The 18,682-nt window shown below is 30.7% G+C and overlaps 1 protein-coding gene across 1 annotated transcript; it reads right to left on the reverse strand.

Moving 5' to 3' along the window:
• Nucleotides 1-1,304: 1,304 nt before the first annotated feature.
• LOC105320756 (prion-like-(Q/N-rich) domain-bearing protein 25) lies at nucleotides 1,305-17,436 on the reverse strand. The gene is made up of 21 exons (XM_034447186.2): nucleotides 17,390-17,436; nucleotides 16,871-16,955; nucleotides 15,677-15,743; nucleotides 15,146-15,168; nucleotides 14,897-14,948; nucleotides 12,386-12,402; nucleotides 11,319-11,382; nucleotides 10,960-11,031; nucleotides 9,892-9,911; nucleotides 9,597-9,651; nucleotides 4,894-4,913; nucleotides 4,616-4,676; nucleotides 4,271-4,287; nucleotides 3,961-4,006; nucleotides 3,657-3,691; nucleotides 3,119-3,170; nucleotides 2,681-2,703; nucleotides 1,855-1,903; nucleotides 1,719-1,747; nucleotides 1,574-1,625; nucleotides 1,305-1,443 (listed from the first exon to the last, which is right to left on the reverse strand). Exons 2-21 carry the CDS (start codon nucleotides 16,946-16,948, stop codon nucleotides 1,433-1,435), a joined length of 843 nt encoding a protein of 280 aa, XP_034303077.2. The 5' UTR covers nucleotides 16,949-16,955; nucleotides 17,390-17,436; the 3' UTR covers nucleotides 1,305-1,432.
• Between the last annotated feature and the right edge of the window lie 1,246 nt (nucleotides 17,437-18,682).

Genomic DNA, 18,682 nt, shown 5'->3' on the forward strand with positions numbered 1-18,682 from the left:
TTTCTTATATTTGATACCTTAACTTCATAAAAATTCTAACAATTAAAGAAAGATACAAAGCGGGTTCCATTGGATGTTCGACCAAGGCTCCTTCCTAACTACCAACTAAAATATCAGCAGCAGTAACAAAGAAACTTCAAGATTTCTGTGCAGTAGTTTATTAAAGAAGCGGGGAAATCAGATGTTGAGACTTAAACATTCACAGGAACTTTTAGAAATACGAAATCACAAAATGTTACTAAAATCAATAGCATCAAAACTTACGACTTTTTTACACTTGATGCAACCGTTCTACTCGATAAACAATAGTCGATACTTTTTCAATAAAAATGATCTCGTAAAATAAAAACCATCTGGATTGTGTCGACGAGTACTTTGAAATAGATATATGAAAATATGCGTGCGTTTCTGATTGACAACATCTATATAGTTATTGGAAATCGGGTCTTCCAACAATCTTTTGGAATTCACATGGATACTAATGGCGCGTCATTGTTAATAGGCCCATTTCTATATACATATGAAGCAGAATTCATTAGCAGACTTATACATAAAAAAAAATCACTCGCTGTGGTCTTCAACTCAACATTAAGGTATACAGACAACGTATTAGCAATTAACAATTGTTACTTGTATTCTTACGTCGACTAGATATATCCCGGTGAATTTGAAATAAAAGATGCGCAAGACATTCTCTACGTATGATCAATTTCTAAAACGAGGCAAACAAGTTGATAAAACCCAAAAACAAGATTATTAGCATTCTCTGTTGAAGTCACCATTTTGTAAGTTTTGTGGTCGATACTATGACCTTGTCAGCAAATACAATCTCCAGCTAGGTCGAATGCTGGTTGACGGTTTTCATTTTGTTAAGCCATTATGATTCACCGAACTTTCTACGGATATTTCTGTTTACCTGGTTACAAAGAACACAATGCGGGCATGACCGTTCAATAGAGGATGATCACTCCTCATTGGCACCTGATCCTACCTCTTATTTTCGTAGAGGTCCGTGTTTTCTCTGCTCCTGTTTTTTTTATTTTTCCTTTGGATTTATGGTTTTGAATATTTAAATCAGAGATGTATCCAACCATGATTTAAAACTGACAACAAATCTTGAAAAGCCTGGAGCATGGTCGAAATGTTTTTGGGTGTGCTTTTTAAAACGAAAATGTCTTAATTTACACGAGTCTAATGGTAGTTGCTGTGCCAATTTTGTTAGTGTAATTCAACCCCAAAAATAAGGATAAACTCAAAATGATATCAAAATTTGTTTCATTATTTCCCTTTGCATATATTATACATTAGATATTATAAAATTACAAAGTGATCAATATAAAAACAAAATTAAAATCCCTTTCGTGGAGTTATTATCGATGTTTGCTGTCTTTCTTTCTTGAGTTTCTTTCTATTAAGAAGACCGACGTTTTGTCTATCCAGCTCCTGGAATTATAAACAGTTGTTATTACACACAGCAATGCGACATTAAACTTTAATCAAATGTATGAATAAAGAACGCATACTTGTACTTTATTACATTATTTGTATATTGACTTTCAATATTACGACCTACTTTGGATACAATTTCCCCGAACACACCGTTGGTAAGGTGGGCACTCTCTATTCTGAAAAAGTAAAAACGATCGTCATATTAATTACATTAACAGGCCAGTATTTAACATCGGTGATTACATAGACAAACTGATCAATCATCTTACGGTTCGGCAAGTAGGTTGTGGATTTACATCTGAAAAAGGAAATACATGTGAAAGACAATGTGAAGCAACAGATACATAACAAAACAGAAATAAAGAATATAAACCGATTTAACTTAAGAAGACTCGTTAAAGTTACCTCTCACACACAGTCCCATACGACATCGGTATCCGGATTGACAGGGCCTCTATAATATTAAAAAGTCAATACAGTAGAATAGGCTGGAAAGTAGTGTGAAATAGTAAAGACACAATAAAAGTTCAGCAATATTAGATAATTTCCCATGAAATATTATTCCTTATCTATTTCATTTAAATCTAATAATGCCCAAAAATTCAGGATACATTAACAGGCTATTTTTGGGGTTTAGAATATTTTCAATTCTTTTTATAATAGCATGAAAATTGCAATAATTTTCCATTGAAACTATATATCTACAAAGAAAAATATCACATAACATGAAAAATGACTTTCGAATAACGTAGTTGAAATTTTCACATTGCGGAGATATTACAAACAGAAATTAATGAAAGATAGCTCGCCTCTGACCTAAAGTACCTGTAGAACCTATTTTAAACAAATGAATGAATAAATAATCGGTCCTGTTCGTTTAATCATTTTGTGATTGTTTTAAAGCCTTTAACAGTTTAATCTTTTAACTGCTCCACTATAGAAACATAATTAAGTGAACTGATCATGATCTGATTACATCTACAGAACAGCATCATATATCACATATTATAATGATATGTTTATACATTAATGAAATACAGTAACAAAAGGAAAAATAAGCTTCCAAATACACGAATATGTTAACGTAATACCATTAGTACAAACAAGATGATTTCTACAACATTGGTTTATTGACAAGCTGCGATGAGCATTCAAGTATATGATTAAAACACTTTTTATGGTAAAACTAGCAATTATGCTCCCCGTGGAAAAAATGTAATGTTTATATTACCTGTGGTCCGCATTCAAATTCATCTATATTAACAAACAAACAAAATATTAGCAAAGCACTCTATTTAAAATAAAATTATTTTTGGTATTATTTGACCTAATTATTCAAACATAAAAACATATCATATTTCTGTCAGTTTGAAATAGTTGAATGCAAAATGAACTTTTAAAATTAATATTTTATTTCTTCTTTAACACTTGCACTGCTATTGCTCTGAATGTGTACTTGTATGGCAGTGTATAATATAATGTATGTATTAAGGAGAGAACAATTTTGACACATTAAGTCAAAAAAATATGTTCAATTCATTTGAAGATAAAGATAACAGAATCACGCTTGCAAATTAGACAAAATACATAAAACAGGTTTAATCTCTTAATCTTTAAAGAGAACCTTACATAATTATAATCTTAACGATTTATCTAAACTAATCCCTACCATTTGGGAGGCACTGCCTATTCACACATCTGTATCCTCTGCTGCAACGTATCTAAAAAAGAATTAACAAATGCTACGATTGAAAAAAAGGAAAATGACATTGTAAGAGCTTTCTCATTATTTGCTTTTACACAAGAGGAATACATTAATTTTATGTAGAAAATGCTTCACAAAAATGGAGTGTAATTATAACCTACTAATTATTGGAATGCATCGTTTAAATAACTTAGATGTTTTGGATAAATTAATTAGCAATTCCACATATAGTTGGACTGTGTTTTGTACATATATTGTACAGAACGAACAGCAGTAGTCTTCACATATAGATTTCATTATGTTGGGTTCTAGGTGATACATTAAGCGGGAGCGTGTGGTACGGAACTGTATTGTTCATAATGATTCTTTAATCCAATAAGTAGGTTTTGGTCACGGATAGTAGGAAAAAAATTTCTACATAGAATAAAGTGAATATTTAATCAACAGTTTACGGATGTGTATTGTTTTCTTATGACAGTTTCAGCAAAATCTAAACACTTACTCCACGGTAGGGATCACATGTGTTTGTGGGTGAACCTTAAATAAAAAGAAATTAGCTAGATGTAAAAATTACTCCATTAACAATCACATTTGTAGATTGTTCATAATCCCAAAACAAATCACATCATATACCAGAAATTATTATTGTGCATTTAAAATTTGTTGTGATACTTAGATATAAATGGTGAATCCAAATTATAGGTATCTTGAGCATAAATGTACTCAATGATAAAATGATAAAAGGAAATATTTATCTTATTTACGTAAAAAGCTACTTAAATAATAGTAGGATAAATATACCATACCTACACATGTTCCTCGTTGACACCTGCCATAAGGGCAATCGGTATCCTAGTAAAACACAGAACATAATATTTAAGGTCATTTCTCATGAGTTTGGAGCGAAAACTATTACCAAAATAATTGGCTATCATTTACTGCCTTGTTAAAAGGATGGTTCTACGTAGGAAAACGTGTGTATTTCTTATAATAGATTTGACTCTGTAAGATAATCAATGTCACCAAATGAAGTTTTATCTAAATTACAGATGGATTATGATTTATACATTTTTTTTCAAAGTTAAAAAATATTATATATAAGGAATTTATACATACTCGTCGACATTCTGGAGCTGGAAAAAACGTACAAGTATTAATCTTGTGATCCATATGAATAAAAAGCTGTAAATTATTAATGATTGAAAAAACTTTGAATATATTTTAATGCTAGATGGTCGTGGTCATTTTTAAACAATTTTGAAACTTTTTTCTTGAAAAAAAGGAAAAAAAGAGCTCTGAATAAAGATATAAAATACGTTCAATTTTTTTTAATTTAAATTATACATAAATTAAATTGTCATTGATTAATTCATACTTCTTAGCTGAAAACAATTCTTTCTGAAAATTAAAGATCGATCTAATTGGTCAAATAAGCCTCTTTAAGCAAATAATCATGCTTACTGTTTATTCTAGGCACGCATCTTCCACGTCGACACTCCTCATTAAAGGTACAGTCGCGATTCTGAATCAAAAAGCAAAAGGTCTAAATTATGTTGTCGTGTTTAAAGTAGGTTAAATGTTATTTTCAATATACAATTATAAATAGCAGCAAATTTTGCAACACGTAATTATAAGAAACTAATATTTTGATTTAAATAATTTTGAAACAATATCTTAAACTATGATGCAATTGAGAATTTTATCTGAGTATCTGATCCTTATCTTAATTCAGTACTTACATTCATGCATGTATCTCCACCTAGAAATATTTAAGACATTTACATTTTCTCAACAAACAAGTTTCAAAATGTTAACTTTAGGAAGTATTATTTTTTAATCAAGCTTATCTGTGGGGTTTTTTTTAAATGAATTCAATACCTATGCAAGTTTAAATTGAGATTATGCATTTAAATTTCTACAAAGACAAAAATTGGCTGTTGTCTTTATAAGATTATATAAATATGATATAGTTTCTGTTTGCATTTAATAATCTTATAGGTCAGGAGAATCAGTTAATACGGGTATAAACTTGGTCTTAAACAATGGTAAACACCACACTGGAACAAGTATCTACATATTAAATTACTAGACTTTGACCCGTGCGTACACGGGTTGACATTGCATATCGGACATTTAGAAATAGGTACATCGATACACCTTATTATTGACATTTACATAACAAAGCTATAAGCCTACAATAATGCTATTAATTTCACTACACTTTCCTTAGTTTGAATAACCTAACTGTGTCTCGGGAAAAGCCCCTCCCTTACTTATACCCGTAAAGTAGCAGAAAATTGCAGAATCGCTCTGGAACGATTTTGGAGAAAGTTAATGAATGATGTTGCCTTGAAAATAACAGTCAAATACATCACAACAAACCTTTTTGAGACTGCAAATACCTTTCAACTAAAAAATTTAATCCATAGAATGGAAGAACTCAACACCTTTTCACCAACGTACACGTATATTCTTTGTAAAACTGGGTCTGTAGGACATTATTAATTTAAACGATAAAACATATTCTATCTTCACTCTCCTAACAAATATAATGTAACATTTTTGCATGTAATCAAATATTTTTTGTCATCACGAAGATGAAAGTAAGTGCTTAGTTGAAATTTATATTTGTTATTTTATACTTTCTCTCATAAGAAATCATTAATTTATATGAACAAAATATATAGCAAAAGTCCAATTAAAATTTAACCGTATTTGTATTATCATTTCTGAGTTTATTCAGGCAGATGTGATATTGTGGAAACAAATATAAACTAAAGATCCCGTTAGTGTGAATGTATTGCGCAAGTGCAAGATTGTAAAATCCAAAAAATCCAGGTGATTTCCGGGATTTTTTGAGGAATTTTCGTTGATTATTAATTAGCGAAGCTTAACTGAGAAAAAATAAAAACAAATTGGTAATCTTCAAGTACCAAAGATGTTTAAAATATATAAAACAAAAGACAGTATTCTTCCGATTTCTCGGTATTAAAGACTAAAAATTCGAGTCTATTATTTTAATATAGTAGTATAGATATGTTTTAATAACAGCTAATGATTTACACTCACGTAAAGCGCTAATTCTCATATTATAAACAAAAAACCAACGGACCTTAACGGTCACCTAGTACCATAACCAGACAGACCTTTTGAGGATTCTCATATATGAATTTTATTAATCTACATTCTGGAGTAAAATAAAATCTAAAATATGGTAATGACCACCCACCATATTCCTTCCTAGAATTTTGTAAACAAGAAATTGGTAGTAAATAATTGCCTCTTATTTGTTAACTTTCAAGATTTTATGTTTATATTTTTAATAGATAAACTAAAGGTGGCTCGTAACATGTTTTATCAAAAACAAAAACAAATGGTCCGGATCCCCATGAACCAGACAGACACTTCCCCCTTAGGACACTTATACAAATACAGAGGGCTTCCTGGTTTACATAATTATAAATTCAGTTTTTCTTACAGATGTGCGGAAGTAGAGAATATTTTTGATAATATAGTAAATTTCCTAAAATAGAACATATATCAATTCAATATTGCTAAGTGACAATTTACTGTTAAGTTTTCAGGAAAAGGTTAAATTTGTTCATGGATGACAAACAGCAAATACCGGTACACTTAATAAAAATACACGTTCAATATATGATAATATTAACCCCCCTCCCCTTCCCGCCTCAACATCTGTCTCGTGGCCTGGGAACCATGAATCTTACCATTGAACATTAGAATATTATGAACATAATAACAATGCATGACTATCTCCAACAACGAAGAAAATTTAAATCAATACAATTTCACTATGTAGGCGCATTGGCCCCGCCCAATGGCCTGAACCCCTGACATAAAAACCACAATTTTGGTAAATGGCTTCATAGACATCATTACAATACATTTAGTTTTCTCGATAATATTTATACTAGATGGCATCCCGCGCAAGCGTGGATATTATTGCAACTTTATACAATAACATGAGACAATGCGTCATGTGTACACATTTTTTGTTGCAGCTGACTGGGAAAAAATTACAAACTTTTTTATTTTATTTCAAATTAGGGAGTGGGTGTATACTTCGTGGTATCTCTTTTTCTAAATTTTGTTCTTAAGGTCAAATCACAATATAACTGTTACCACTCTCCCAAATAACAATTTCAGATAAAATACTGTCACCCCACTCCCAAATGCAACTTCCCCGTTTTTGCATAATCATTAATTCACACAGACATAGAGTTGTTATAACAATCTGCTCATACTTAACACTTCAATACAAAAGGTTTTCTACAAATCTGTAGTGGTATAGAATTATTTCATAATCAACAAAATAATATATTTTTTGCATATCTTAAACCAAAGTTGTCAAGTCCAATGTGATTAATTCGCCCTACACTGAAAAGTTCTATCCATCAAAACTAAAATCACGCACTCAAGAAACGAATTGGCTCATTTTATTTATTCAACATTTGTCATATTTTAATTTCTATGCAAACGCTAAATATGTTTTCACTAGATATATTCATTCTTTACGGAATCATACAATATTATTTCATTGCAAGCATATACTTCGATACAAAATCCTTCTGACTTGAATCCGCCAAAACGTTTCCACCACCTAACTCTCATTTTAACTATTTCGGGCTGGTTTTTCGAAATTGAAAGTAGGTTTTCAATTAATTTCTCAATAATAACTTATCAGATAATATTCAATTTATGCTTACGGACATTAACTCACACGTGATGATACACTAAAGGTGTAACCAGTTACTCTGGTGCAGGCATTTTGTAATTTTATGGCAAAATATCTCAATTTTTAATAGATGGAAGTAGAGAAGAAGAGTTTTTAAAGATTTAATATATTTTTACTACATAGCCATATTGATCCCTACCTTGGGGCCTGAACCCTTGTACCTACCAGGGGTCATCAATTTCGCACATTTGCTAAAGGGCTTCATGGACATCATACTGTAACCATGCATTTAGTTTTTCTCAAACGTATGTAGGAGTAGAGAAGAATATTTTTGTATTACAATGCATTAAGTTTCCCCCACATGTTTGGAAATGGAGAATAACATTTTTGGAAATATGGCTTGTTTGTTTATTTGGCCCCGCCTATGACACCCCCGGGATGGTAGAGCCATGAATTTCAAAATTTTGATTAATCTTAACATAGAGATGCTTCACACTAAAAATAGCAACTATTGCCCTTGTAGTTTTTAAGAGGAAGTTAAAAATGTAAAATTGTTAACGCACGACGAAGGGAGAAGACCAATGGTAATAGATCACCTGAGTGACTTACGTGACCTAATTATCTTATTATCTATTTAAATTTTTCTTAATTGTTAAATTCAAAAATCATCAATACTTGAATGTCAAAGGAGTGATGATTTTTGAAAATAAGAAAAAGTATTACAAATGTATTGAATATCGTCAGGACTATATATGGTTTGAGCTTAAAATGGCCCCCTTGAATGAACATTGTCATTTTACTGTCATTTTTTGTTTTATTTGTACAAATATACATTTGAAATTTTTTCATAATTTTCATTTTGTTTTTAGTACCCGCAATTTAAAAATATGACATCATGAAATTTACCTTTTCCCGCCATTTTCGCATTTTTAGCATGAAATGGCTTGTTTTGAAGCAGTTTTTCTTTAAGGAAACATTGAGCGACTCCTTGAACAAACAAAATATTTTCACCGAAGATGTATCTCTCCAGTACTTATTAGTGACAAAAAGTTCCTTCTTGTTCAAAAAGTCGCTCTATATTTCCCATTTTAAAAAAGATAAGAAAAATGTCAATTTTTGACTGATTTTGATTGAATTATAAAAATAGCTACACTTCTGACGTCATATACTGCAAGTGAGTGCATATAAATCAAATAAATAGGTGAAAAACATATTTAATGTCAACTCGTTTATAAAATAACACAACAAATTATTGTACCTGAATCACTTTAAAAATTGCGAATTATGGGGGACAAATTTGACTAATATCATATATAGTTCTTTGGTGGTGGTATTTATAAAAGTGTTTTCTGTTGTGTCGTCTTTAACATGAAAATCAAGGTCTTGTTTAAGAAGTTTACATAATTAAAATGGTGCAATCATAAAACAAGCTATTTAACACGTTTAAAATTATAAAAATAAAATCACAAACATATTTTGACATGTTTTAAAGGACTTCATTAACTACTTGCATGTAACAACAACGGGCATAAACTAGATTAGACACGGATATTCATAAATAAAATTAGGAACTCAATCTTTTCTGGATGCGCTACATTGATATAACAAGGAAAAATTATTTATTAAATTCAATTTCAAAAAAAAAGTTTGATGCAAATTGCAGTTAGTTGTCGTTAAACGTTGAAGGTTTAAGCCAATATCAATAAATGTTAATCAACAAGCTGCACTAAATAATATAAAACTAACCTCTGGGAACACACACTCCCTGCCGGCAATGTTCAATACTTGTACAATCTCTATCCTGTTATTAAAATTCAATTAACAACTTTAAATTTCATTGACATTTAATTATTAGATAGATACATGAAGCAATTCTCTTCGGTCTTAATTTGAGAATAGATAAACGCTAGCATTCAGAGTAGATTAAATACTTGCAGCTAAAGTATATTTTTTTTATAAAAGATAGCATTTTGATTCAATCAATTCAATTTCATTTTTTTTCCAATCCATTAGCTGAGGAGTTGGATTATAAGATACTTACTCGTCTGCATCTTGGTGAACCTAAGAAATATTTCAGGTTGTTAATTAGTGTTCCAGTTTGAAGAAATCTTTAATTTACATCCGTATCTAATGTAAGGTTTGCGGTTACAGGGAGATAATTTCATTTTCATTTTCATTGTGACGTAACACCAACTACCCTTTATTTCAGTTATGACGTAAAAATTTATATGACGTAATAATTGATTTCAGTTTTTTTATTTCGCGGGTTTTTTTAGTATCAATGAAAAAATAAGGGGACACAAGCATTTTTTGAATTTCCACGAAAACGAAATCCGCATCATATGATTTTGAATAGTGTTTTAGAAACATCAGATTACACATATTCTAAGATTAGTTTTTCCTGAAATCGGTGGACTTGGAAAGGTTTCAAATAGGATGTTTTTGTTTACAAAATGGTAGTCCAAAATTAAGACTGTTGTTGCATTTTATTTTATTTTAAGATAGTTCATCAGAAATTAATAAAAGTGAATCATGATATAAATAGTGATATTATTTTCGAACATTTTAAGCATAAATAACCCCCATAATAGTCACATATAAAATTAACATAGTTTCACGAAATTGTTTACATTTCATCAAAATGAAAATTGGAAATCATGAACTTTGACATTTTGTAGTTATAAAACGGGACGGGCAAAATTCATTTGAATGTCATGAGAAAAAAGACTTTAGTAAAGTGAACAAAATGGTATGTAACTTTGGTACAACCTCTAAAAAATGCAAGCCGCAAACCTTACTTTAAAATTAACTCATGTCTTAATATGTTTTACGGTGCTACCATTCTGGCGAGCGCAGCAAGAATTACACACACCTTGCATCATTGTCAACTTATAGTTTTATTTAGGCATCAACGAACGTCAAAGAATTTTTGAGAGAGTATTGCTCTACAATAAGTATTCCAAATGTACTCATTTTAATGGTTATGATACATACAACCCCCTACCCAGAGAGAGAGAGAGAGAGAGAGAGAGAGAGAGAGAGAGAGAGAGAGAGAGAGATAATAGGTTTTCATTCAGTTAGATGATTCAGATTTGTGTAATATACATACTAGTGGATGTGCAGACTCCGGCTTGACATGAATAGCCTCTTGAACAAGGTTCGTACAACGGTCCACACGATGCTGTTACAAAGGGGAAATCAATATGTTAGGTATGGTTACATTGGAATTACATACAATTTATCAGGTTAACTTACTTTTGAATTGTCGGCCATGTTATTCAAGAATCTGTCTTAAACATATCAATCGTCTATTTGTAATTTTGAAAAAATAGATTTCCATCAGGAACATAATTTAAACGTTTCATTTATTAATAAAAACTTCTGAAATATATATCGTTGTTTTAGAGGATAGTGAAAATAGTTTAATGTTCTTTGATGTTTTTGTCAATGTAAAACAAATCAATTTACCTCCCGGACTCCTTACACAACGATCATTTTCACAAATGACGTTTTCTTGAAATTGGCAGCCAAGCTACGAAATAAAACAATTTGCTAAAGGTGTGCATTGCTCGCCTGAAAAAAAAAAACTCTTCCTCTGCCAGTTTTCAACCACCTCATTCTACGTATTTTTAATTGAAAACTTTAAACTTCTTCTCATTGTATTTAAAAAATTATATTCTTTGCCCTTTTCAATCAATTTTTAAAATCATTATCAGATCATTTGTACAGTATATCAAAAATGCAGCATTTTAGGTTGACGTGATACTGTATAAACAATATTTTTTTTTAATTTGAACATATTTAAACCTACAGTGGCCACATTGTAGGTCATGTAATAATTGCCTCTTAAAAAATGAAACTTCTCGATTTAGGTATGATTGCCATTTAACATCACAAAATCAAAAGATACTGTATATTATTTTAATGGAAACGTAATAAAATCATTAACAGGAATGTTATGAACATACTTGGATCTACAATACGTTGGTGATTAGACCGCGTTTTGTATCAGTTTTTAACTCGGTTCATCTTTCCATACAAGATTTATTAAGATGTTCCCCCATATATTCTTATGCAGAATATTTGCATAATTGCTTCATGAGCGTTAGTTTGGACGAGTTTGAATGAAAAGAATATAGATAAATTTTTCTGCAAATATTGTCATTTCTAGATGACAAATTGTTAAAGGATGATTTTATAAACTTAACATATTTGGTCCTTACTGTGAATAAACGTGAAAGCAGCCATCAGTTGAAATATTAATTGATTTAAAATTTAAGCATAAAAACATGAAATTTTGCCTGCGATGGCGACACCGCTGGACAAACGCCGGAAAAATTATAATCAGAAATCACACTTTGAGTTTTCATATTTTAAAAACCACGGATTAAAAAAATCGATCGTTTCCAGAACTAGTGAATAAAATCCACACATATAATCAGAAAGGATAAAATGCCTGATATATTTTCTTCACTGAAATGGTCCAACGTATTTATTATTCTTAAACTGAGTCAATATATTCAAACAGTACTTACGCATCCGCTGGTTGCATCTAATAAAAAATAAAAGTAGGCACATCAAAAAGCCAACCTACATTAATCTTATGCTATATTTATGACCATTTCATGATAATGATAGGTTTGATTTGGATCTAATTACATGTTCTGTTGTCGTTAAAGTTCTTAAACATTTTGATAGATAAATATAAATGAAATGCAAAGTTTCAGTGAGTAAATCACGTGCAAAAAGTACACCATAATCTTTAAGAGAAACAATCATATTTAGAACTAGACTCTTGTTGCTATAGCAACAAAAGGGTCTTCCGTTCCTCATGTAATAATCTGTACAAAACATCCATTTATCTTTTAAACAGAAAATGGATATAATATAGACTGTACAGGAATTCCCAAAAAATAAACAAAACAAAAAGAAAAAATGTCAATTTTTGAGTGCTTTCTTTGACGATCGAAAGTTAGGCTCGACCATACAGAACATGGTAAACATATCTTCATACATTGTTTTGTTTTTCCTCAAAGTTTGGATGTTCAAGTTTTTGTTAATTTGTTGTAAATATATCATTGAGAAATGGTTTTTGTCTCGGGACCGGAAACGAAGAAATGGAAGTGATTAAAGAAATTAAAAGTACATATTTCAGTACATTTACCTACGATACGTTACTGTTAATCACATTGAGTATAAAGTTAAAAAAATCTAAAGTTAAAAATAAAAACTTCTGTTGCTTGAACGCTTCGTAGTGAGAACCGGAAATGACGTACGACTGAATGAAACCCCTTAAACACATGTTCAATCAAATGTCCATTATCCATACAAGTTTTGTGTCTTGATATCTCACAGTTTCTGGTCTCTTATGGGTACATTGTTTTTAAAAAAAAAAGGCTACCTGAGATATTTAAGATTTCTCACCGGAAGTAGAATTTTTTTATTTTTTTTTACCATTTGTAGATGACTGTTGTATTTTTATAGCTAAAATGATATCCCATGCTAATTAACTAGCATATTTTTAAAAAATCAAAATTGGGTGTACTTCCTGTGTCGACCGGAAGTTACGCCGGATAAAAAAAATAGCGTGAACACATATACAAACATAAGTCTATCATCCCACAAAGTTTGGTTGTTCAAGTCGTCACCGTTTTAGAGATCTCGTCGAAATAAGGTTTTTAGTCTCGGGACAGGAAACGGACAAACGGAAGTGCTCAATGAAAATTTAATTTATTATTTCTTGTTAACTTGCCTATCTCACATTATTACTTATCAAAGTAACTGAAACTATCGAATGAAAACAGTTAAACGGATAAACAGCTTGATTTGTTTGAACTCTTCCCGTGTGGACCGGAAGTGACGGTCGACAGAATGAGACTGGTTAAACACATTTTCAACCAAATGTCTCTCATCCGTGAAAGTTTCCTGCTTTGATCACTTTTAGTTTCTGAGATCTCGTGGGTACAAAATGTGTTTTAAAAAAGCTACCTGAGATAATTGAGATATCTCACCGGAAGTAGAATTTTTTTGTTGATATAGCATCGCATAGATAACCTATGTATAGATTTATACTTATACATTCATCATATCGAAAAGGAATTTAATGCGTAAAAATAATTATTTTTGAAGTGCTTCCGGTGACGACCGGAAGTTACGACGAACAAAACAAAATAGTTTAAACACATCTACAGCTATAGGTCTATCATCCCACAAAGTTTGGATGTCCAAGTGCTTGCCGATTCTGAGATCTCGAGGGAACAAGGTTTTTTGACGTGGGACAGGAAACGGACGACCGGAAATGAATTTTGAAAAAATGAAAAAAAAATACCTCGAGATATTATCATTTTCTATCATCCCTGAAAATTTCAGGGAAATCTATTAAGCCATCTCTGAGAAATTCTGCCGAAAAAAAGGGGGGAAAAAGAAAGAGAGAAAGAAAGAAAGAAAAAACATTACAATCACTATAAGGTCTTCCGTTTTCAACGGAAGACCTTAATTAAGTAAAATTCTAATTTTTCGTTACAAATCTGCGTTTGAACATAAAATAACAGAAGATTTAAGTTAAAATCCATGATGGCTCATTTTTGGACCCATTAAACATTTTCAACAAACAATAATAAACCGTTTTATACTAAACACATGTTTGTCGATACGAAATTGTTTAGATGAGTTCACACAAGGTGTGTGACTTTCTTCGAATAACGACAACTTTAAACTAAATTATTACACGCATCTTTTCTAGTCAATTGCTTTTACTTATACTGGTATGTATTTATTGGTCAACAGCCGTACAGCTCATAGACATATACAATATACACATGTTACGATACATATACTGGTCACTTGAAAAAGGCAAGTTTATACATGAAGTTTTCTGATCACAAAAGCATTCTTAATATATTTAACTAAATTACACAAATCCTTTGCATTTTGTGTTGACAATAATAGAATTAATTTAAAGACAGAGGGTTCAATATAATAAAACTTCTTCAAGATTTTTTCTCTTAAGTTACAGTTATAGGGACATTTCAATATAAAATACTTACCTGGAACACAAAAGCCCTGAATACATCTGTAATTAGGTCTGCAAGGCCTCGTCTGAAAAAATAAATAATACGATACACTCCTTAACTAGGACGTTCTCGAATAATGTCTGATGTAAGACATCTAACAGGCTATCAGTCAAAGTTACAACTTAAAATCAAAGAATCAATAAAATACTTATTCATCCTTTTTTCACAAAAAAGTGGCCGTTTTGCCGTGTCAGAATGTTTTAAAGTCTCTGGAAATCTTACCATTGAGCATTCATTCGGCTGACCTGAAATACAAACAAAACTTTTAATTAGGAATGTAACAAACTAAATACCTGTAATTGATAAGAATCAGTTAGGGTTTGCCAATGGGAAAATAGTGTGTATGGTATAAAGCAGCGACTGTCAAGCTTGTTAAAAGTTAAGCTAATGTATTGACAAAATAGAAGCGTCATTTGATTTTAAGAATAAAATTTCAGATTTAACAACATGTAACTTGGCTTAAAGACTGGTTTTTCTAAAGTCTAGGTACAATTACATTCAGCCCATTTTGAGGCTTATTAAATCCTCAATCTGCTAGTCATTTATACTGATTTATATATTTCCTTTAATAATTGAATAATTAAGCTACATCAACTCCACTGTCATGTTGTAAATTTTGAATTTACCGGGTTGCAGTGTGTCATGTTGTAAATTTTGTATTTACTGCCACCCAGTAAATTCAAAATTTACAAAATGACACCATCATAACACATCTAATAGGAGATTGATTTTTGAAACTATGTGTATATTTACCTATATCGGGTCTGCACTGTCCCCGAACACATCGATATCCCTGGCGACACGTGTCCTGGTCTAAAATCTGAAAAATACAAATAGGATGCAAAGATCTGATGTGTTAAAAATGAAATATGATATGATATATCATCTATAAATGGTTGTGTGTATAATTTATTGTATTCAGAACATTTACGTGTTTTCAAGGATATCTGGTTACCCAAATATTTAGTGGATAATGCTTTAAATCTTTAGAGATTGATGTAATGTTTAAACAAAATCGTTATAATTCTATGCACTTGAATCACAAATTTTGACTTTATACTAATGAAAAAATGACAATAACAAACCGTGAACCATCTCAAAAATCCATAAAACGAAATACAAATTCAAAGCAGAGCAACACGGACCTCCAAAAAGATAGAGATAGGATCAGGTGCCTATTCTCTAATGCAGAAGTATTCATTAAGAGTTTAAATCTTGTTAAAAGATGAAGTATTTTTACACTTTCACCTTTTAAAATCAGTTGTACATATTGACAAGAGGTTGACAATATTCAATTCTTACATAAGCAGTTTTGGTAATAATGTACAGCCAGTAAGTATAATCACATACTGTATTCTGCCACATCATGTAGTACTTTGCTTCCTGATCAGCTTTATAAACATTTGTTTAGTAATCTAACAAATATCTCTTTTTATAACATTGGCTGTTTTGATTTCTTGTTTCTTACTAAGATTCATTACATCAGCAAAATCAATTTACGATAATGAATTTGTTCATTATTCCACGATTTTAGGTTTTTACAAAGCATGGCTTTCTCACACCGCGACACCAATTATAATTATTTAACCAAGAGATAGATGAATAAGAATTATCATTATATATACGACCTTGCTCGCAGACTTTTGCTAAATCAATGGTTTCACAGATAATACTGATCCCATTTTGTAAAACTTCCTTTTTTCTTTAGGTCTTGTGTCAAAGTTGCTTAGTTTTGCACTACGTTTGCATTTTATATTAAAAGATTTTCATAAGTGTTTTGAATGTCCCAGTGTTTCAAATTAAATTTATGCAGCCATATTATAATTAATGTAAAAATTGGCTGGTGTTCCTTATATAATCTCTGTTCTTAAACTTTGCTTCCAATTTTTTTATATGATTCTCAAAGACATTTAATAAAGTTTTTTTGTTAATTTGGATTTTACTCACGATGACACAGTCTCTCCGGCCTTGGGCCTTAACACTGGCTCCTACGACAAACGCAATTCCTAGGTACAGCAGCAGCATGATGATGCTAGTAGATAAAAGTTTTAATTGCTTAATTTAATTTTTTTAAAATATTGGAATAAACATGGATGACATTCATTTACTTTTAAACCCGATTTCACATACTTTCATATTTCAATTATGATTGTCACACGATAATCAAACGTCGTCGAAAATGTTGATATTATAAACGAAATTGTTTTATGATACAGCCACTTCTAATGTTTGTCTGTTTAATTAATGATACATGACTGATTTTCAAACAAAATCGTACATTCAAATCAATTTAAAGAATAGATTATTTCAACAGATTAAATACTTTTACATTTTTGATAACACAAAGTCTTTCTCAAATATTTTTCTGATATAACATTAATATGAAGTAACAATTGTCTGGAAACATGTATAAAGATAAACAATATAGTATATCTTTATAAATGTTTTAAACAATCAGACTTTTACCTTTTCGAAGTTTCCTCTACAATAAATGAAAAACAAAAACCTGAGAAATTTTATAATCGGTATTTAGAAATTCAGTGGTCCATGAAAACAACTATGATGTATAAATTAATCATCTGTATAAGTTATTGCTTACTCAAAACAAATTTGCATTGCTTATTTTAAAGACTTCGTAATGATATGTGTGTGACATCATTCAAGCGAATACATCCATTCATCACTTTTTAGTAGGTACATTTTATAGTTAGAATCATTCCTTTTGTAATTCCTTAAGTTGGAGCTACACCTTTATGAAGCTAAGTTGCAGATCAGATTAATAAACTGTTGAAGGATTTAGAAGTTTATCCCGCCAAAGAAAAATCTTTAGCTAAATTTTCTACTGATGTATAACTCTAGCACGATTGCACTGGGCAGAGGTATTATACTTTAATTTTTGAAATCTAATCTTCATCGGACAAATCAATTACGAAATATAAGATATGAAAGTAATCACGTTTTCATTAATCATTCAATAAATATTCATTGTATTTAGAATTAAGGAATGAACACTGAATATTTTCTGCGTCAGTAAAAACGCTGTAGGGAAAACACCAACTATTTTTATCTTGGGATTTATATTATCAAGTCTGCCCACTCCTCGTTGGTGCTTTCGTTTAGTGACTTTAACTTATTCTCTCTCTCTCTCTCTCTCTCTCTCTCTCTCTCTCTCTCTCTCTCTCTCTCTCTCTCTGGAATGGCTGTTTACTCTAAATTGATGTATTGTCATTATTCTATTCATTTTAAAATGTAAAGTAATAAGTTAAGTTATTATTATTTCAAAACACAACGTTTCCATCAAAAAACGTGGATAAATTGGAAATAATTAACTACACAAACTATCCGAAAAAGTGTTGGCTGTGGTATTTATTTACAAGCAATCCCTGTCAGAAAATAAAAATAAAGAAAAAACCTTCAGTTCAGACATTTTGAAAACGTACTGCACTCCATCATATTTTATGAATAATGGAGTGAAGGTGTATCATTTCGTTTTGGCAGATTTTAGGTAAAGGCGGTGATTATGTGTCAGCTGACATTTAAATATCGCGTAAAAGCCACAGCGTACAAACATTGTACAAAATGGAATACGGTACCTCTAAAAACTTAAATATGTCTACATGAAAATTGGTCAATGCATTCTTTCAATATTAATTCATTCAAAAGTTGTAAGATAGGGTGACTTATCTAATTCTAAAAGGGGAATGAAGAGGGCTGGTAGCTAAACAAATTAAATAATAAATCATTTCATGTTTACAAAAT

The sequence above is a fragment of the Magallana gigas genome, chromosome 2, assembly GCF_963853765.1.
Source record: "Magallana gigas chromosome 2, xbMagGiga1.1, whole genome shotgun sequence".
Classification (NCBI taxonomy): Eukaryota; Metazoa; Mollusca; class Bivalvia; order Ostreida; family Ostreidae; genus Magallana; species Magallana gigas.